At 50.8% G+C, this 14,378-nt stretch overlaps 2 protein-coding genes across 3 annotated transcripts in view; both read left to right on the top strand.

The window, feature by feature from the left end:
- The window catches only part of EPHB4 (EPH receptor B4), a 75,598-nt gene that overhangs the window by 56,056 nt on the left and 5,164 nt on the right, over nt 1-14,378 (top strand). The window contains exons 4-8 of one of the 2 annotated variants that reach the window (XM_073573843.1): nt 3,470-3,625; nt 3,708-4,037; nt 4,118-4,254; nt 4,331-4,493; nt 4,593-4,695. In XM_073573843.1, the coding sequence (XP_073429944.1) occupies nt 3,470-3,625; nt 3,708-4,037; nt 4,118-4,254; nt 4,331-4,493; nt 4,593-4,695 (889 nt within the window). Of the gene's footprint in view, nt 1-3,469; nt 3,626-3,707; nt 4,038-4,117; nt 4,255-4,330; nt 4,494-4,574; nt 4,696-14,378 lie in introns of both variants that reach the window. The other variant, XM_073573809.1, reaches the window with a different exon arrangement.
- LOC141088228 (uncharacterized) lies at nt 2,325-3,448 on the top strand (the record flags this gene model as incomplete). Its single annotated transcript, XM_073574249.1, has 1 exon — nt 2,325-3,448. A coding segment is annotated over one exon (1,053 nt), but the record flags the coding sequence as incomplete, so codon positions are not given.

Below are 14,378 nucleotides of genomic sequence, written 5' to 3'. Positions count from 1 at the left end.
TATTCCTAACCTGAGACAACTGTTCGCTTGCTTAACCCCTCTCCCTCTACAGAATCGGAGAAAACACAGCTCGCTTAACCCTTCTTCCACCAGTATCAGAGAGACCACTGCTCGCTTAACCCTTCTTCCACCAGTATCAGAGAGACCACTGCTCGCTTAACCCTTCTTCCACCAGTATCAGAGAGACCACTGCTCGCTTAACCCTTCTTCCACCAGTATCAGAGACCACTGCTCGCTTAACCCTTCTTCCACCAGTATCAGAGAGACCACTGCTCGCTTAACCCTTCTTCCACCAGTATCAGAGAGACCACCGCTCACTTAACCCTTCCACCAGTATCAGAGAGACCACTGCTCGCTTAACCCTTCTTCCACCAGTATCAGAGAGACCACTGCTCGCTTAACCCTACTTCCACCAGTATCAGAGAGACCACTGCTCGCTTAACCCTTCCACCAGTATCAGAGAGACCACTGCTCGCTTAACCCTACTTCCACCAGTATCAGAGAGACCACCGCTCACTTAACCCTTCCACCAGTATCAGAGAGACCACCGCTCACTTAACCCTTCCACCAGTATCAGAGAGACCACTGCTCGCTTAACCCTTCTTCCACCAGTATCAGAGACCACTGCTTGCTTAACCCTTCTTCCACCAGTATCAGACCACTGCTCGCTTAACCCTTCTCCATCCGCAGAATGGGAGAGACCACCACCGCTTACCCCTTCTCCATCCGCAGAATGGGAGAGACCACCACCGCTTACCCCTTCTCCATCCGCAGAATGGGAGAGACCACCACCGCTTACCCCTTCTCCCTTCTCCATCCGCAGAATGGGAGAGACCACCACCGCTTACCCCTTCTCCATCCGCAGAATCGGAGAGACCACCACCGCTTACCCCTTCTCCATCCGCAGTATCAGAGAGACCACTGCTCGCTTAACCCTTCTTCCACCAGTATCAGAGACCACTGCTCGCTTAACCCTTCTTCCACCAGTATCAGACCACTGCTTGCTTAACCCTTCCACCAGTATCAGAGAGACCACTGCTCGCTTAACCCTTCTTCCACCAGTATCAGAGACCACTCCTCACTTAACCCTTCTTCCACCAGTATCAGAGAGACCACTGCTCGCTTAACCCTTCTTCCACCAGTATCAGAGACCACTGCTTGCTTAACCCTTCTTCCACCAGTATCAGACCACTGCTTGCTTAACCCTTCCACCAGTATCAGAGAGACCACTGCTCGCTTAACCCTTCTTCCACCAGTATCAGAGACCACTGCTCGCTTAACCCTTCTTCCACCAGTATCAGAGACCACTGCTCGCTTAACCCTTCTTCCACCAGTATCAGAGACCACTGCTCGCTTAACCCTTCTTCCACCAGTATCAGAGACCACTGCTCGCTTAACCCTTCTTCCACCAGTATCAGAGACCACTGCTCGCTTAACCCTTCTTCCACCAGTATCAGAGACCACTGCTCGCTTAACCCTTCTTCCACCAGTATCAGAGACCACTGCTCGCTTAACCCTTCTTCCACCAGTATCAGAGACCACTGCTCGCTTAACCCTTCTTCCACCAGTATCAGAGACCACTGCTCGCTTAACCCTTCTTCCACCAGTATCAGACCACTGCTCGCTTAACTCTTCTTCCACCAGTATCAGACCACTGCTCGCTTAACTCTTCTTCCACCAGTATCAGACCACTGCTCGCTTAACCCTTCTTCCACCAGTATCAGAACACCGCTCGCTTAACCCTTCTTCCACCAGTATCAGAGACCACCGCTCGCTTAACCCTTCTTCCACCAGTATCCGAGACCACCGCTCGCTTAACCCTTCTTCCACCAGTATCAGAGAGACCGCTGCTCACTTAACCCCTCTCCCTCTACAGAATCGGAGAAATCACTGCTCGATTAACCCTTCTTCCTCCAGTATCAGAGAGACCACCTCTCGCTTAACCCTTCTTTCACCAGTATCAGAGACCACCACTCATTTAACCCTTCTTCCACCAGTATCAGAGAGACCACCGCTCACTTATCCTTCCGCCAGTATCAGAGACCACCACTCATTTAACCCTTCCACCAGTATCAGAAAAACCACCGCTCACTTAACCCTTCTTCCACCAGTATCAGAGAGACTACCGCTCACTTAACCCTCCTTCCACCAGTATCAGAGAGACTAGCACTCGCTTACCCCTTAGCTCTTCAGCTGTACAAAGTGCCACCTGCTGGCTTAACACTTCTTCCTCTACCAGTATAAATTAGACCAACGCTCGCTTAATCTTTCTCCCTCCACCAGTACCAGAGAGACCACCATTTGCTTAACCACCCTCCTTCTGCAGAATCAGAGACCACTGCTCCAGATTCAGAGAGTTTACCGCTCGCTTAACCCTTCTTTCTCTGCATAATCCGAGACCACCCCCGCTTACCCCTTCTCCATCCGCAGAATCGGAGAGACCACCCCCGCTTACCCCTTCTCCATCCGCAGAATCGGAGAGACCACCCCCGCTTTCCCCTTCTCCAATCGCAGAATGGGAGAGACCACCACCGCTTTCCCCTTCTCCATCCGCAGAATGGGAGAGACCACCGCCGCTTCCCCCTTCTCCATCCGCAGAATGGGAGAGACCACCCCCGCTTTCCCCTTCTCCATCCGCAGAATGGGAGAGACCACCCCCGCTTTCCCCTTCTCCATCCGCAGAATGGGAGAGACCACCACCGCTTACCCCTTCTCCATCCGCAGAATGGGAGAGACCACCCCCGCTTTCCCCTTCTCCATCCGCAGAATCGGAGAGACCACCCCAGCTTACCCCTTCTCCATCCGCAGAATCGGAGAGACCGCCCCCGCTTACCCCTTCTCCATCCGCAGAATCGGAGAGACCGCCCCCGCTTACCCCTTCTCCATCCGCAGAATCGGAGAGACCGCCCCCGCTTACCCCTTCTCCATCCGCAGAATCGGAGAGACCGCCCCCGCTTACCCCTTCTCCATCCGCAGAATCGGAGAGACCGCCCCCGCTTACCCCTTCTCCATCCGCAGAATCAAAGAGACCGCCCCCGCTTACCCCTTCTCCATCCGCAGAATCGGAGAGACCGCCCCCGCTTACCCCTTCTCCATCTGCAGAATCAAAGAGACCGCCCCCGCTTACCCCTTCTCCATCCGCAGAATCGGAGAGACCGCCCCCGCTTACCCCTTCTCCATCTGCAGAATCAAAGAGACCACGACCGCTTACCCCTTCTCCATCCGCAGAATCAAAGAAACCACGACCGCTTACCCCTTCTCCATCCGCAGAATCAAAGAGACCACGACCGCTTACCCCTTTCAGCGGTATCGCACCAGTGAGCGGTACTCTCTTATTGAGGTGTGCAGTGAGTTGCAGTACCAGAAGCAGGCTGTAGACACGAGTGGCGCTGTTTCTGATCTTGTATTATCCTTGTAGTGAGACATGACCTGTCCTTGACTGAGGAGCTTGCACTCTTTCTCTGTGTAGTATGCCTGCCTGGATATTTTAAGCCGAATGTTGGCGAGTTATCCTGCCAGATGTGTCCTCAGAACAGCCTCTCGACCACTGCCGGCGCAACGGTGTGCATCTGTAAGGCGGGGTATTTTCGTGCCCCCGGGGACCCCGTGACTGCGACCTGCACCAGTAAGTACCCTGGTGTTCGGAGACCCTCACTCCGCGGCAGCGTGGACCCACACAGGGATGATCCGTTATTTCTCTCCCGCAGAGCCTCCATCTTCTCCTCGCAGCATTGTCTCCAGTGTGAACGGATCGGCCCTCGATCTGGATTGGAGCGAGCCCCTTGATTCTGGGGGACGCTTGGACCTGTACTATGAGGTGCAGTGTTGGGAGTACGCTGCGGGCGGGGGCTGGGTGTCCTGCAGCCGCCTCTCCTTCACACCGAGACCCCAAAAGCTGACAGAACGTAAACTGCGAGTGTCCGGCCTCCGCCCACAAGTCATCTACAACTTCCGGGTCCTGGCGTTGAATGGCGTGTCGGAACGTAATGGTGCAGCAGCGATGGGCGAGGAGCTGAACGTCACCATCGACCGTGACCGTGAGTCCTAATACTGCGGCATTTGTGTATCCAGGCCTTTCTAGAACGAGGGGTTAACCCCTTCATTCTCCGTCCTGCAGTCCCTCACGCGGTGACTGGTATCCAGCAGATGGCCGCCTCGGCGTCCTCCTTGTCCTTGAGGTGGAGCCCAGCAGCGCCCCCACAGTCTCCACACAGGGGTAACATTCTGGATTACGAGGTCAAATACTATGAAAAGGTGAGGTGGGCACTGGTGGGGGTCTCTGCCGCGCAGACGAGGCGCGGAGCCACAGTAACTGAGGTTCCCTGCATAGGATCAGGAGAAGCCGCTCATCATGTTCCTGAAGACCACCAGTAATGAGGCCAAGCTGCCGGGACTGCGCTCGGGGACCGTGTACACTGTGCAGGTGCGGGCCAGGACGGAGGCCGGATACGGGGCGTTCAGCGGAGAAAGTGTGTTCCAGACGCTGCCATTGGGTAAGTTGGGGGCAGCTGTCCGCAAAGTATTCATGATACATGGCCTGTGCAGACCCCAGTAACCTTCCCGTATACTTATAGGGGCATTTCTTCTTCCAGACCCAGAAAAGGCCCAGCCGCAGGTGGAGCTCATTGCCGGGACGGTGGGGGTAGGCGCTGTCCTGATTGTCATTGTCGTCATCATTGCCGTGGTGTGTGTGAGGTACGTGACTAGGAACATCCCCGAATTCCTGCTGACAGCCAACCTGCGCATGGAATGCCAGAGGTTGTCAGCTCCGGCCCGTCAGTCAGCTGATCATATTATGTACACTTAGCGTTACTCAGCGTGGCCCTGCGATGATTACACAGTGTGGTCATATTATGTACACTTAGCGTTACTCGGCGTGGCCCTGCGATGATTACACGGTGTGGTCGTATTATGTACACTTAGCGTTACTCGGCGTGGCCCTGTGATGATTACACAGTGTGGTCGTATTATGTACACTTAGCGTTACTCGGAGTGACCCTGTGATGATTATGGGGTGTGGTCATATTATGTACACTTAGCGTTACTCGGCGTGGCCCTGTGATGATTACATGGTGTGGTCATATTATGTACACTTAGCGTTACTCAGCGTGGCCCTGTGATGATTACGGGGTGTGGTCATATTATGTACACTTAGCGTTATTCAGCGTGGCCCTGTGATGATTACACGGTGTGGTCATATTATGTACACTTAGCGTTATTCAGCGTGGCCCTGTGATGATTACACGGTGTGGTCCTATTATGTACACTTAGCGTTACTCAGCGTGGCCCTGTGATGATTACACGGTGTGGTCCTATTATGTACACTTAGCGTTACTCAGCGTGGCCCTGTGATGATTACGGGGTGTGGTCGTATTATGTACACTTAGCGTTACTCGTCATGGCCCTGTGATTACACGGTGTGGTCGTATTATGTACACTTAGCGTTACTCAGCGTGGCCCTGTGATGATTACGGGGTGTGGTCATATTATGTACACTTAGCGTTACTCAGCGTGGCCCTGTGATGATTACGGGGTGTGGTCATATTATGTACACTTAGCGTTACTCAGCGTGGCCCTGTGATGATTACACGGTGTGGTCCTATTATGTACACTTAGCGTTACTCAGCGTGGCCCTGTGATGATTACGGGGTGTGGTCGTATTATGTACACTTAGCGTTACTCGTCATGGCCCTGTGATTACACGGTGTGGTCGTATTATGTACACTTAGCGTTACTCGGCGTGGCCCTGCGATGATTACACAGTGTGGTCCTATTATGTACACTTAGCGTTACTCAGCGTGGCCCTGTGATGATTACGGGGTGTGGTCGTATTATGTACACTTAGCGTTACTCGGAGTGACCCTGTGATGATTACGGGGTGTGGTTATATTATGTACACTTAGCGTTACTCGGCGTGGCCCTGTGATGATTACATGGTGTGGTCATATTATGTACACTTAGCGTTACTCGGCGTGGCCCTGTGATTTACGGGGTGTGGTCATATTATGTACACTTAGCGTTACTCGTCGTGGCCCTGTGATGATTACATGGTGTGGTCATATTATGTACACTTAGCGTTACTCGGAGTGACCCTGTGATTTACGGGGTGTGGTCATATTATGTACACTTAGCGTTACTCGGCGTGGCCTTGTGATGATTACATGGTGTGGTCCTATTATGTACACTTAGCGTTACTCAGCGTGGCCCTGTGATGATTACGGGGTGTGGTCGTATTATGTACACTTAGCGTTACTCAGCGTGGCCCTGTGATGATTTCACGGTGTGGTCCTATTATGTACACTTAGCGTTACTCAGCGTGGCCCTGTGATGATTACGGGGTGTGGTCGTATTATGTACACTTAGCGTTACTCGTCGTGGCCCTGTGATGATTACATGGTGTGGTCATATTATGTACACTTAGCGTTACTCAGCGTGGCCCTGTGATGATTTCACGGTGTGGTCCTATTATGTACACTTAGCGTTACTCAGCGTGGCCCTGTGATGATTACGGGGTGTGGTCGTATTATGTACACTTAGCGTTACTCGGAGTGACCCTGTGATGATTACGGGGTGTGGTTATATTATGTAAACTTAGCGTTACTCGGCGTGGCCCCATGATGATTACACGGTGTGGTCATATTATGTACACTTAGCGTTACTCGGCGTGGCCCTGTGATTACACGGTGTGGTCATATTATGTACACTTAGCGTTACTCGTCGTGGCCCTGTGATGATTACACGGTGTGGTCCTATTATGTACACTTAGCGTTACTCAGCGTGGCCCTGTGATGATTACGGGGTGTGGTCGTATTATGTACACTTAGCGTTACTCGGAGTGACCCTGTGATGATTACGGGGTGTGGTTATATTATGTAAACTTAGCGTTACTCGGCGTGGCCCCATGATGATTACACGGTGTGGTCATATTATGTACACTTAGCGTTACTCGGCGTGGCCCTGTGATTACACGGTGTGGTCATATTATGTACACTTAGCGTTACTCGTCGTGGCCCTGTGATGATTACACGGTGTGGTCCTATTATGTACACTTAGCGTTACTCAGCGTGGCCCTGTGATGATTACGGGGTGTGGTCGTATTATGTACACTTAGCGTTACTCAGCGTGGCCCTGTGATGATTACGGGGTGTGGTCGTATTATGTACACTTAGCGTTACTCGTCGTGGCCCTGTGATTACACGGTGTGGTCGTATTATGTACACTTAGCATTACTCGGCGTGGCCCTGCGATGATTACACAGTGTGGTCCTATTATGTACACTTAGCGTTACTCAGCGTGGCCCTGTGATGATTACGGGGTGTGGTCGTATTATGTACACTTAGCGTTACTCGGAGTGACCCTGTGATGATTACGGGGTGTGGTTATATTATGTACACTTAGCGTTACTCGGTGTGGCCCTGTGATGATTACGGGGTGTGGTCCTATTATGTACACTTAGCGTTACTCGGAGTGACCCTGTGATGATTACGGGGTGTGGTCCTATTATGTACACTTAGCGTTACTCGGCGTGGCCCTGTGATGATTACGGGGTGTGGTCATATTATGTACACTTAGCGTTACTCAGCGTGGCCCTGTGATTACGGGGTGTGGTCCTATTATGTACACTTAGCGTTACTCGGAGTGACCCTGTGATGATTACACGGTGTGGTCCTATTATGTACACTTAGCGTTACTCGGCGTGGCCCTGTGATGATTACGGGGTGTGGTCATATTATGTACACTTAGCGTTACTCAGCGTGGCCCTGTGATGATTACGGGGTGTGGTCGTATTATGTACACTTAGCGTTACTCAGCGTGGCCCTGTGATGATTTCACGGTGTGGTCCTATTATGTACACTTAGCGTTACTCGGCGTGGCCCTGTGATTACACGGTGTGGTCCTATTATGTACACTTAACGTTACTCGGCGTGGCCCTGTGATGATTACGGGGTGTGGTCGTATTATGTACACTTAGCGTTACTCAGCGTGGCCCTGTGATGATTACGGGGTGTGGTCGTATTATGTACACTTAGCGTTACTCAGCGTGGCCCTGTGATGATTACGGGGTGTGGTCGTATTATGTACACTTAGCGTTACTCAGCGTGGCCCTGTGATGATTACACGGTGTGGTCCTATTATGTACACTTAGCGTTACTCGGCGTGGCCCTGTGATTACACGGTGTGGTCATATTATGTACACTTAGCGTTACTCGGCGTGGCCCTGTGATTACGGGGTGTGGTTATATTATGTACACTTAGTGTTACTCGGCGTGGCCCTGTGATGATTACGGGGTGTGGTCGTATTATGTACACTTAGCGTTACTCAGCGTGGCCCTGTGATGATTACGGGGTGTGGTCGTATTATGTACACTTAGCGTTACTCAGCGTGGCCCTGTGATGATTACGGGGTGTGGTCGTATTATGTACACTTAGCGTTACTCAGCGTGGCCCTGTGATGATTACACGGTGTGGTCCTATTATGTACACTTAGCGTTACTCGGCGTGGCCCTGTGATTACACGGTGTGGTCATATTATGTACACTTAGCGTTACTCGGCGTGGCCCTGTGATTACGGGGTGTGGTTATATTATGTACACTTAGTGTTACTCGGCGTGGCCCTGTGATGATTACGGGGTGTGGTCGTATTATGTACACTTAGCGTTACTCGGCGTGGCCCTGTGATGATTACGGGGTGTGGCCCTGTGATTACACGGTGTGGTCATATTATGTACACTTAGCGTTACTCGGCGTGGCCCTGTGATTACGGGGTGTGGTTATATTATGTACACTTAGTGTTACTCGGCGTGGCCCTGTGATGATTACGGGGTGTGGTCGTATTATGTTCACTTAGTGTTACTCAGCGTGGCCCTGTGATGATTACGGGGTGTGGTCGTATTATGTACACTTAGCGTTACTCAGCGTGGCCCTGTGATGATTACGGGGTGTGGTCGTATTATGTACACTTAGTGTTACTCGGCGTGGCCCTGTGATGATTACGGGGTGTGGTCGTATTATGTACACTTAGCGTTACTCAGCGTGGCCCTGTGATGATTACAGGGTGTGGTCCTATAATGTACACTTAGCGTTACTCAGCGTGGCCCTGTGATGATTACGGGGTGTGGTCGTATTATGTACACTTAGCGTTACTCGGCGTGGCCCTGTGATTACACGGTGTGGTCCTATTATGTACACTTAGTGTTACTCGGCGTGGCCTTGTGACTACACGGTGTGGTCCTATTATGTACACTTAGTGTTACTCGGCGTGGCCCTGTGATGATTACGGGGTGTGGTCATATTATGTACACTTAGTGTTACTCGGCGTGGCCCTGTGATGATTACGGGGTGTGGCCGTATTATGTACACTTAGTGTTACTCGGCGTGGCCCTGTGATTACACGGTGTGGTCCTATTATGTACACTTAGCGTTACTCGGCGTGGCCCTGTGATGATTACACGGTGTGGTCCTATTATGTACACTTAGTGTTACTCGGCGTGGCCCTGTGATGATTACGGGGTGTGGTCGTTTTATGTACACTTAGTGTTACTCGGCGTGGCCCTGTGATTACACGGTGTGGTCCTATTATGTACACTTAGCGTTACTCGGCGTGGCCCTGTGATGATTACACGGTGTGGTCCTATTATTTACACTTAGTGTTACTCGGCGTGGCCCTGTGATGATTACGGGGTGTGGTCGTATTATGTACACTTAGTGTTACTCGGCGTGGCCCTGTGATTACACGGTGTGGTCCTATTATGTACACTTAGCGTTACTCGTCGTGTCCCTGTGATGATTACACGGTGTGGTCCAATTATGTACACTTTGCGTTACTCGTCGTGTCCCTGTGATGATTACGGGGTGTGGTCGTATTATGTACACTTAGTGTTACTCGGAGTGACCCTGTGATGATTACGGGGTGTGGTCGTATTATGTACACTTAGTGTTACTCGGCGTGGCCCTGTGATTACACGGTGTGGTCCTATTATGTACACTTAGTGTTACTCGGCGTGGCCCTGTGATGATTGCGGGGTGTGGTTATATTATGTACACTTAGCGTTACTCGGCGTGGCCCCGTGATGATCACGGGGTGTTGTCCTATTATGTACACTTAGTGTTACTCGGCGTGGCCTTGTGATGATTACGGGGTGTGGTCGTATTATGTACACTTAGCGTTACTCGGCGTGGCCCTGTGATGATTACGGGGTGTTGCCCTGTGATTACACGGTGTGGTCATATTATGTACACTTAGCGTTACTCGGCGTGGCCCTGTGATGATTACGGGGTGTGGTCGTATTATGTACACTTAGTGTTACTCGGCGTGTCCCTGTGATGATTACAGGGTGTGGTCCTATTATGTACACTTAGCGTTACTCAGCGTGGCCCTGTGATGATTACGGGGTGTGGTCGTATTATGTACACTTAGTGTTACTCGGCGTGTCCCTGTGATTACAGGGTGTGGTCGTATTATGTACACTTAGCGTTACTCGGCGTGGCCCTGTGATTACACGGTGTGGTCCTATTATGTACACTTAGTGTTACTCGGCGTGGCCCTGTGATGATTACGGGGTGTGGTCATATTATGTACACTTAGTGTTACTCGGCGTGGCCCTGTGATGATTACGGGGTGTGGCCGTATTATGTACACTTAGTGTTACTCGGCGTGGTCCTATTATGTACACTTAGTGTTACTCGGCGTGGCCCTGTGATTACACGGTGTGGTCCTATTATGTACACTTTGCGTTACTCGTCGTGTCCCTGTGATGATTACGGGGTGTGGTCGTATTATGTACACTTAGCGTTACTCGGAGTGACCCTGTGATGATTACGGGGTGTGGTCGTATTATGTACACTTAGTGTTACTCGGCGTGGCCCTGTGATTACACGGTGTGGTCCTATTATGTACACTTAGTGTTACTCGGCGTGGCACCGTGATGATCACGGGGTGTGGTCGTATTATGTACACTTAGCGTTACTCGGCGTGGCCCTGTGATGATTGCTGGGTGTGGTTATATTAAGTACACTTAGCGTTACTCGGCATGGCCCCGTGATGATCACGGGGTGTTGTCCTATTATGTACACTTAGCGTTACTCGGCGTGGCCCCGTGATGATTACGGGGTGTGGTTATATTATGTACACTTAGCGTTACTCAGAGTGGCCCTGTGATGATTACACGGTGTGGTCCTATTATGTACACTTAGTGTTACTCGGAGTGACCCTGTGATGATTACGGGGTGTTGTCCTATTATGTACACTTAGCGTTACTCGGCTTGGCCCTGTGATGATTACGGGGTGTTGTCCTATTATGTACACTTAGCGTTACTCGGAGTGACCCTGTGATGATTACGGGGTGTTGTCCTATTATGTACACTTAGTGTTACTCGGCGTGGCCCTGTGATGATTACGGGGTGTTGTCCTATTATGTACACTTAGCGTTACTCGGCGTGGCCCTGTGATGATTACGGGGTGTGGTCCTATTATGTACACTTAGTGTTACTCGGAGTGACCCTGTGATGATTACGGGGTGTTGTCCTATTATGTACACTTAGCGTTACTCGGCTTGGCCCTGTGATGATTACGGGGTGTTGTCCTATTATGTACACTTAGCGTTACTCGGAGTGACCCTGTGATGATTACGGGGTGTTGTCCTATTATGTACACTTAGCGTTACTCGGCTTGGCCCTGTGATGATTACGGGGTGTTGTCCTATTATGTACACTTAGCGTTACTCGGCGTGGCCCTGTGATGATTACGGGGTGTGGTCCTATTATGTACACTTAGTGTTACTCGGCGTGGCCCTGTGATTACACTGTGTGGTCCTATTATGTACACTTAGCGTTACTCAGCGTGGCCCTGTGATGATTACACGGTGTGGTCGTATTATGTACACTTAGCGTTACTCGGAGTGACCCTGTGATGATTACGGGGTGTGGTTATATTATGTACACTTAGTGTTACTCAGCGTGGCCCTGTGATGATTACACTGTGTGGTCCTATTATGTAAACTTAGCGTTACTCGGCGTGGCCCTGTGATGGTTACATGGTGTGGTCCTATTATGTACACTTAGCGTTACTCGGCGTGGCCCTGTGATGATTACATGGTGTGGTCCTATTATGTACACTTAGCGTTACTCGGCGTGGCCCTGTGATGATTACGGGGTGTGGTTATATTATGTACACTTAGCGTTACTCGTCATGGCCCTGTGATGATTACGGGATGTGGTCCTATTATGTACACTTAGCGTTACTCAGCGTGGCCCTGTGATGGTTACATGGTGTGGTCCTATTATGTACACTTAGCGTTACTCGGCGTGGCCCTGTGATGATTACGGGGTGTGGTCCTATTATGTACACTTAGTGTTACTCGGCGTGGCCCTGTGATTACACGGTGTGGTCCTATTATGTACACTTAGTGTTACTCGGCTTGGCCCTGTGATGATTACGGGGTGTGGTCCTATTATGTACACTTAGTGTTACTCGGCGTGGCCCTGTGATGATTACGGGGTGTGGTCGTATTATGTACACTTAGCGTTCCTCGGCGTGGCCCTGTGATGATTACGGGGTGTGGTCATATTATGTATAATTAGCGTTACTCAGCGTGGCCCTGTGATGATTACGGGGTGTGGTCATATTATGTACACTTAGCGTTACTCGGCGTGGCCCTGTGATGATTACACGGTGTGGTCCTATTATGTAAACTTAGTGTTACTCGGCGTGGCCCTGTGATTACATGGTGTGGTCATATTATGTACACTTAGCGTTACTCGGCGTGGCCCTGTGATGATTACGGGGTGTGGTCGTATTATGTACACTTAGCGTTCCTCGGCGTGTCCCTGTGATGATTACGGGGTGTGGTCATATTATATATACTTAGCGTTACTCGGCGTGGCCTTGTGATGATTACGGGGTGTGGTCCTATTATGTACACTTAGCGTTACTCAGCGTGGCCCTGTGATGATTACGGGATGTGGTCCTATTATGTACACTTAGTGTTACTCGGCGTGGCCCTGTGATGATTACGGGGTGTGGTCGTATTATGTACACTTAGTGTTACTCGGCGTGGCCCTGTGATTACATGGTGTGGTCATATTATGTACACTTAGCGTTACTCGGCGTGGCCCTGTGATGATTACATGGTGTGGTCCTATTATGTACACTTAGCGTTACTCGGCGTGGCCCTGTGATGATTACGGGGTGTGGTCCTATTATGTACACTTAGTGTTACTCGGCGTGGCCCTGTGATTACACGGTGTGGTCCTATTATGTACACTTAGTGTTACTCGGCTTGGCCCTGTGATGATTACGGGGTGTGGTCCTATTATGTACACTTAGCGTTACTCGGCGTGGCCCTGTGATGATTACGGGGTGTGGTCGTATTATGTACACTTAGCGTTCCTCGGCGTGGCCCTGTGATGATTACGGGGTGTGGTCATATTATGTATAATTAGCGTTACTCAGCGTGGCCCTGTGATGATTACGGGGTGTGGTCATATTATGTACACTTAGCGTTACTCGGCGTGGCCCTGTGATGATTACACGGTGTGGTCCTATTATGTAAACTTAGTGTTACTCGGCGTGGCCCTGTGATTACATGGTGTGGTCATATTATGTACACTTAGCGTTACTCGGCGTGGCCCTGTGATGATTACGGGGTGTGGTCGTATTATGTACACTTAGCGTTCCTCGGCGTGTCCCTGTGATGATTACGGGGTGTGGTCATATTATATATACTTAGCGTTACTCGGCGTGGCCTTGTGATGATTACGGGGTGTGGTCCTATTATGTACACTTAGCGTTACTCGGCGTGGCCCTGTGATGATTACGGGGTGTGGTCGTATTATGTACACTTAGTGTTACTCGGCGTGGCCCTGTGATTACATGGTGTGGTCATATTATGTACACTTAGCGTTACTCGGCGTGGCCCTGTGATGATTACGGGGTGTGGTCATATTATGTACACTTAGCGTTACTCGGCGTGGCCCTGTGATGATTACGGGGTGTGGTCCTATTATGTACTTAGTGTTACTCGGCGTGGCCCTATGATGATTACGGGGTGTGGTTATATTATGTACACTTAGCGTTACTCGGCGTGGCCCTATGATGATTACGGGGTGTGGTTATATTATGTACACTTAGCGTTACTCGGTGTGGCCCTGTGATGATTACGGGGTGTGGTCATATAATGTACACTTAGTGTTACTCGGCGTGGCCCTGTGATTACACGGTGTGGTCCTATTATGTACACTTAGCGTTACTCAGCGTGGCCCTGTGATGATTACACGGTGTGGTCGTATTATGTACACTTAGCGTTACTCGGAGTGACCCTGTGATGATTACGGGGTGTGGTTATATTATGTACACTTAGCGTTACTCGTCATGGCCCTGT

Source organism: Dendrobates tinctorius, unplaced genomic scaffold (genome assembly GCF_039654945.1).
Source record: "Dendrobates tinctorius isolate UK_male_01 unplaced genomic scaffold, ASM3965494v1 ptg000002l, whole genome shotgun sequence".
In the NCBI taxonomy this organism is placed as follows: domain Eukaryota; kingdom Metazoa; phylum Chordata; class Amphibia; order Anura; family Dendrobatidae; genus Dendrobates; species Dendrobates tinctorius.
The sequence above is the reverse complement of the archived record's forward strand: the minus strand, read 5'-3'. Positions and strand labels throughout refer to the sequence as shown.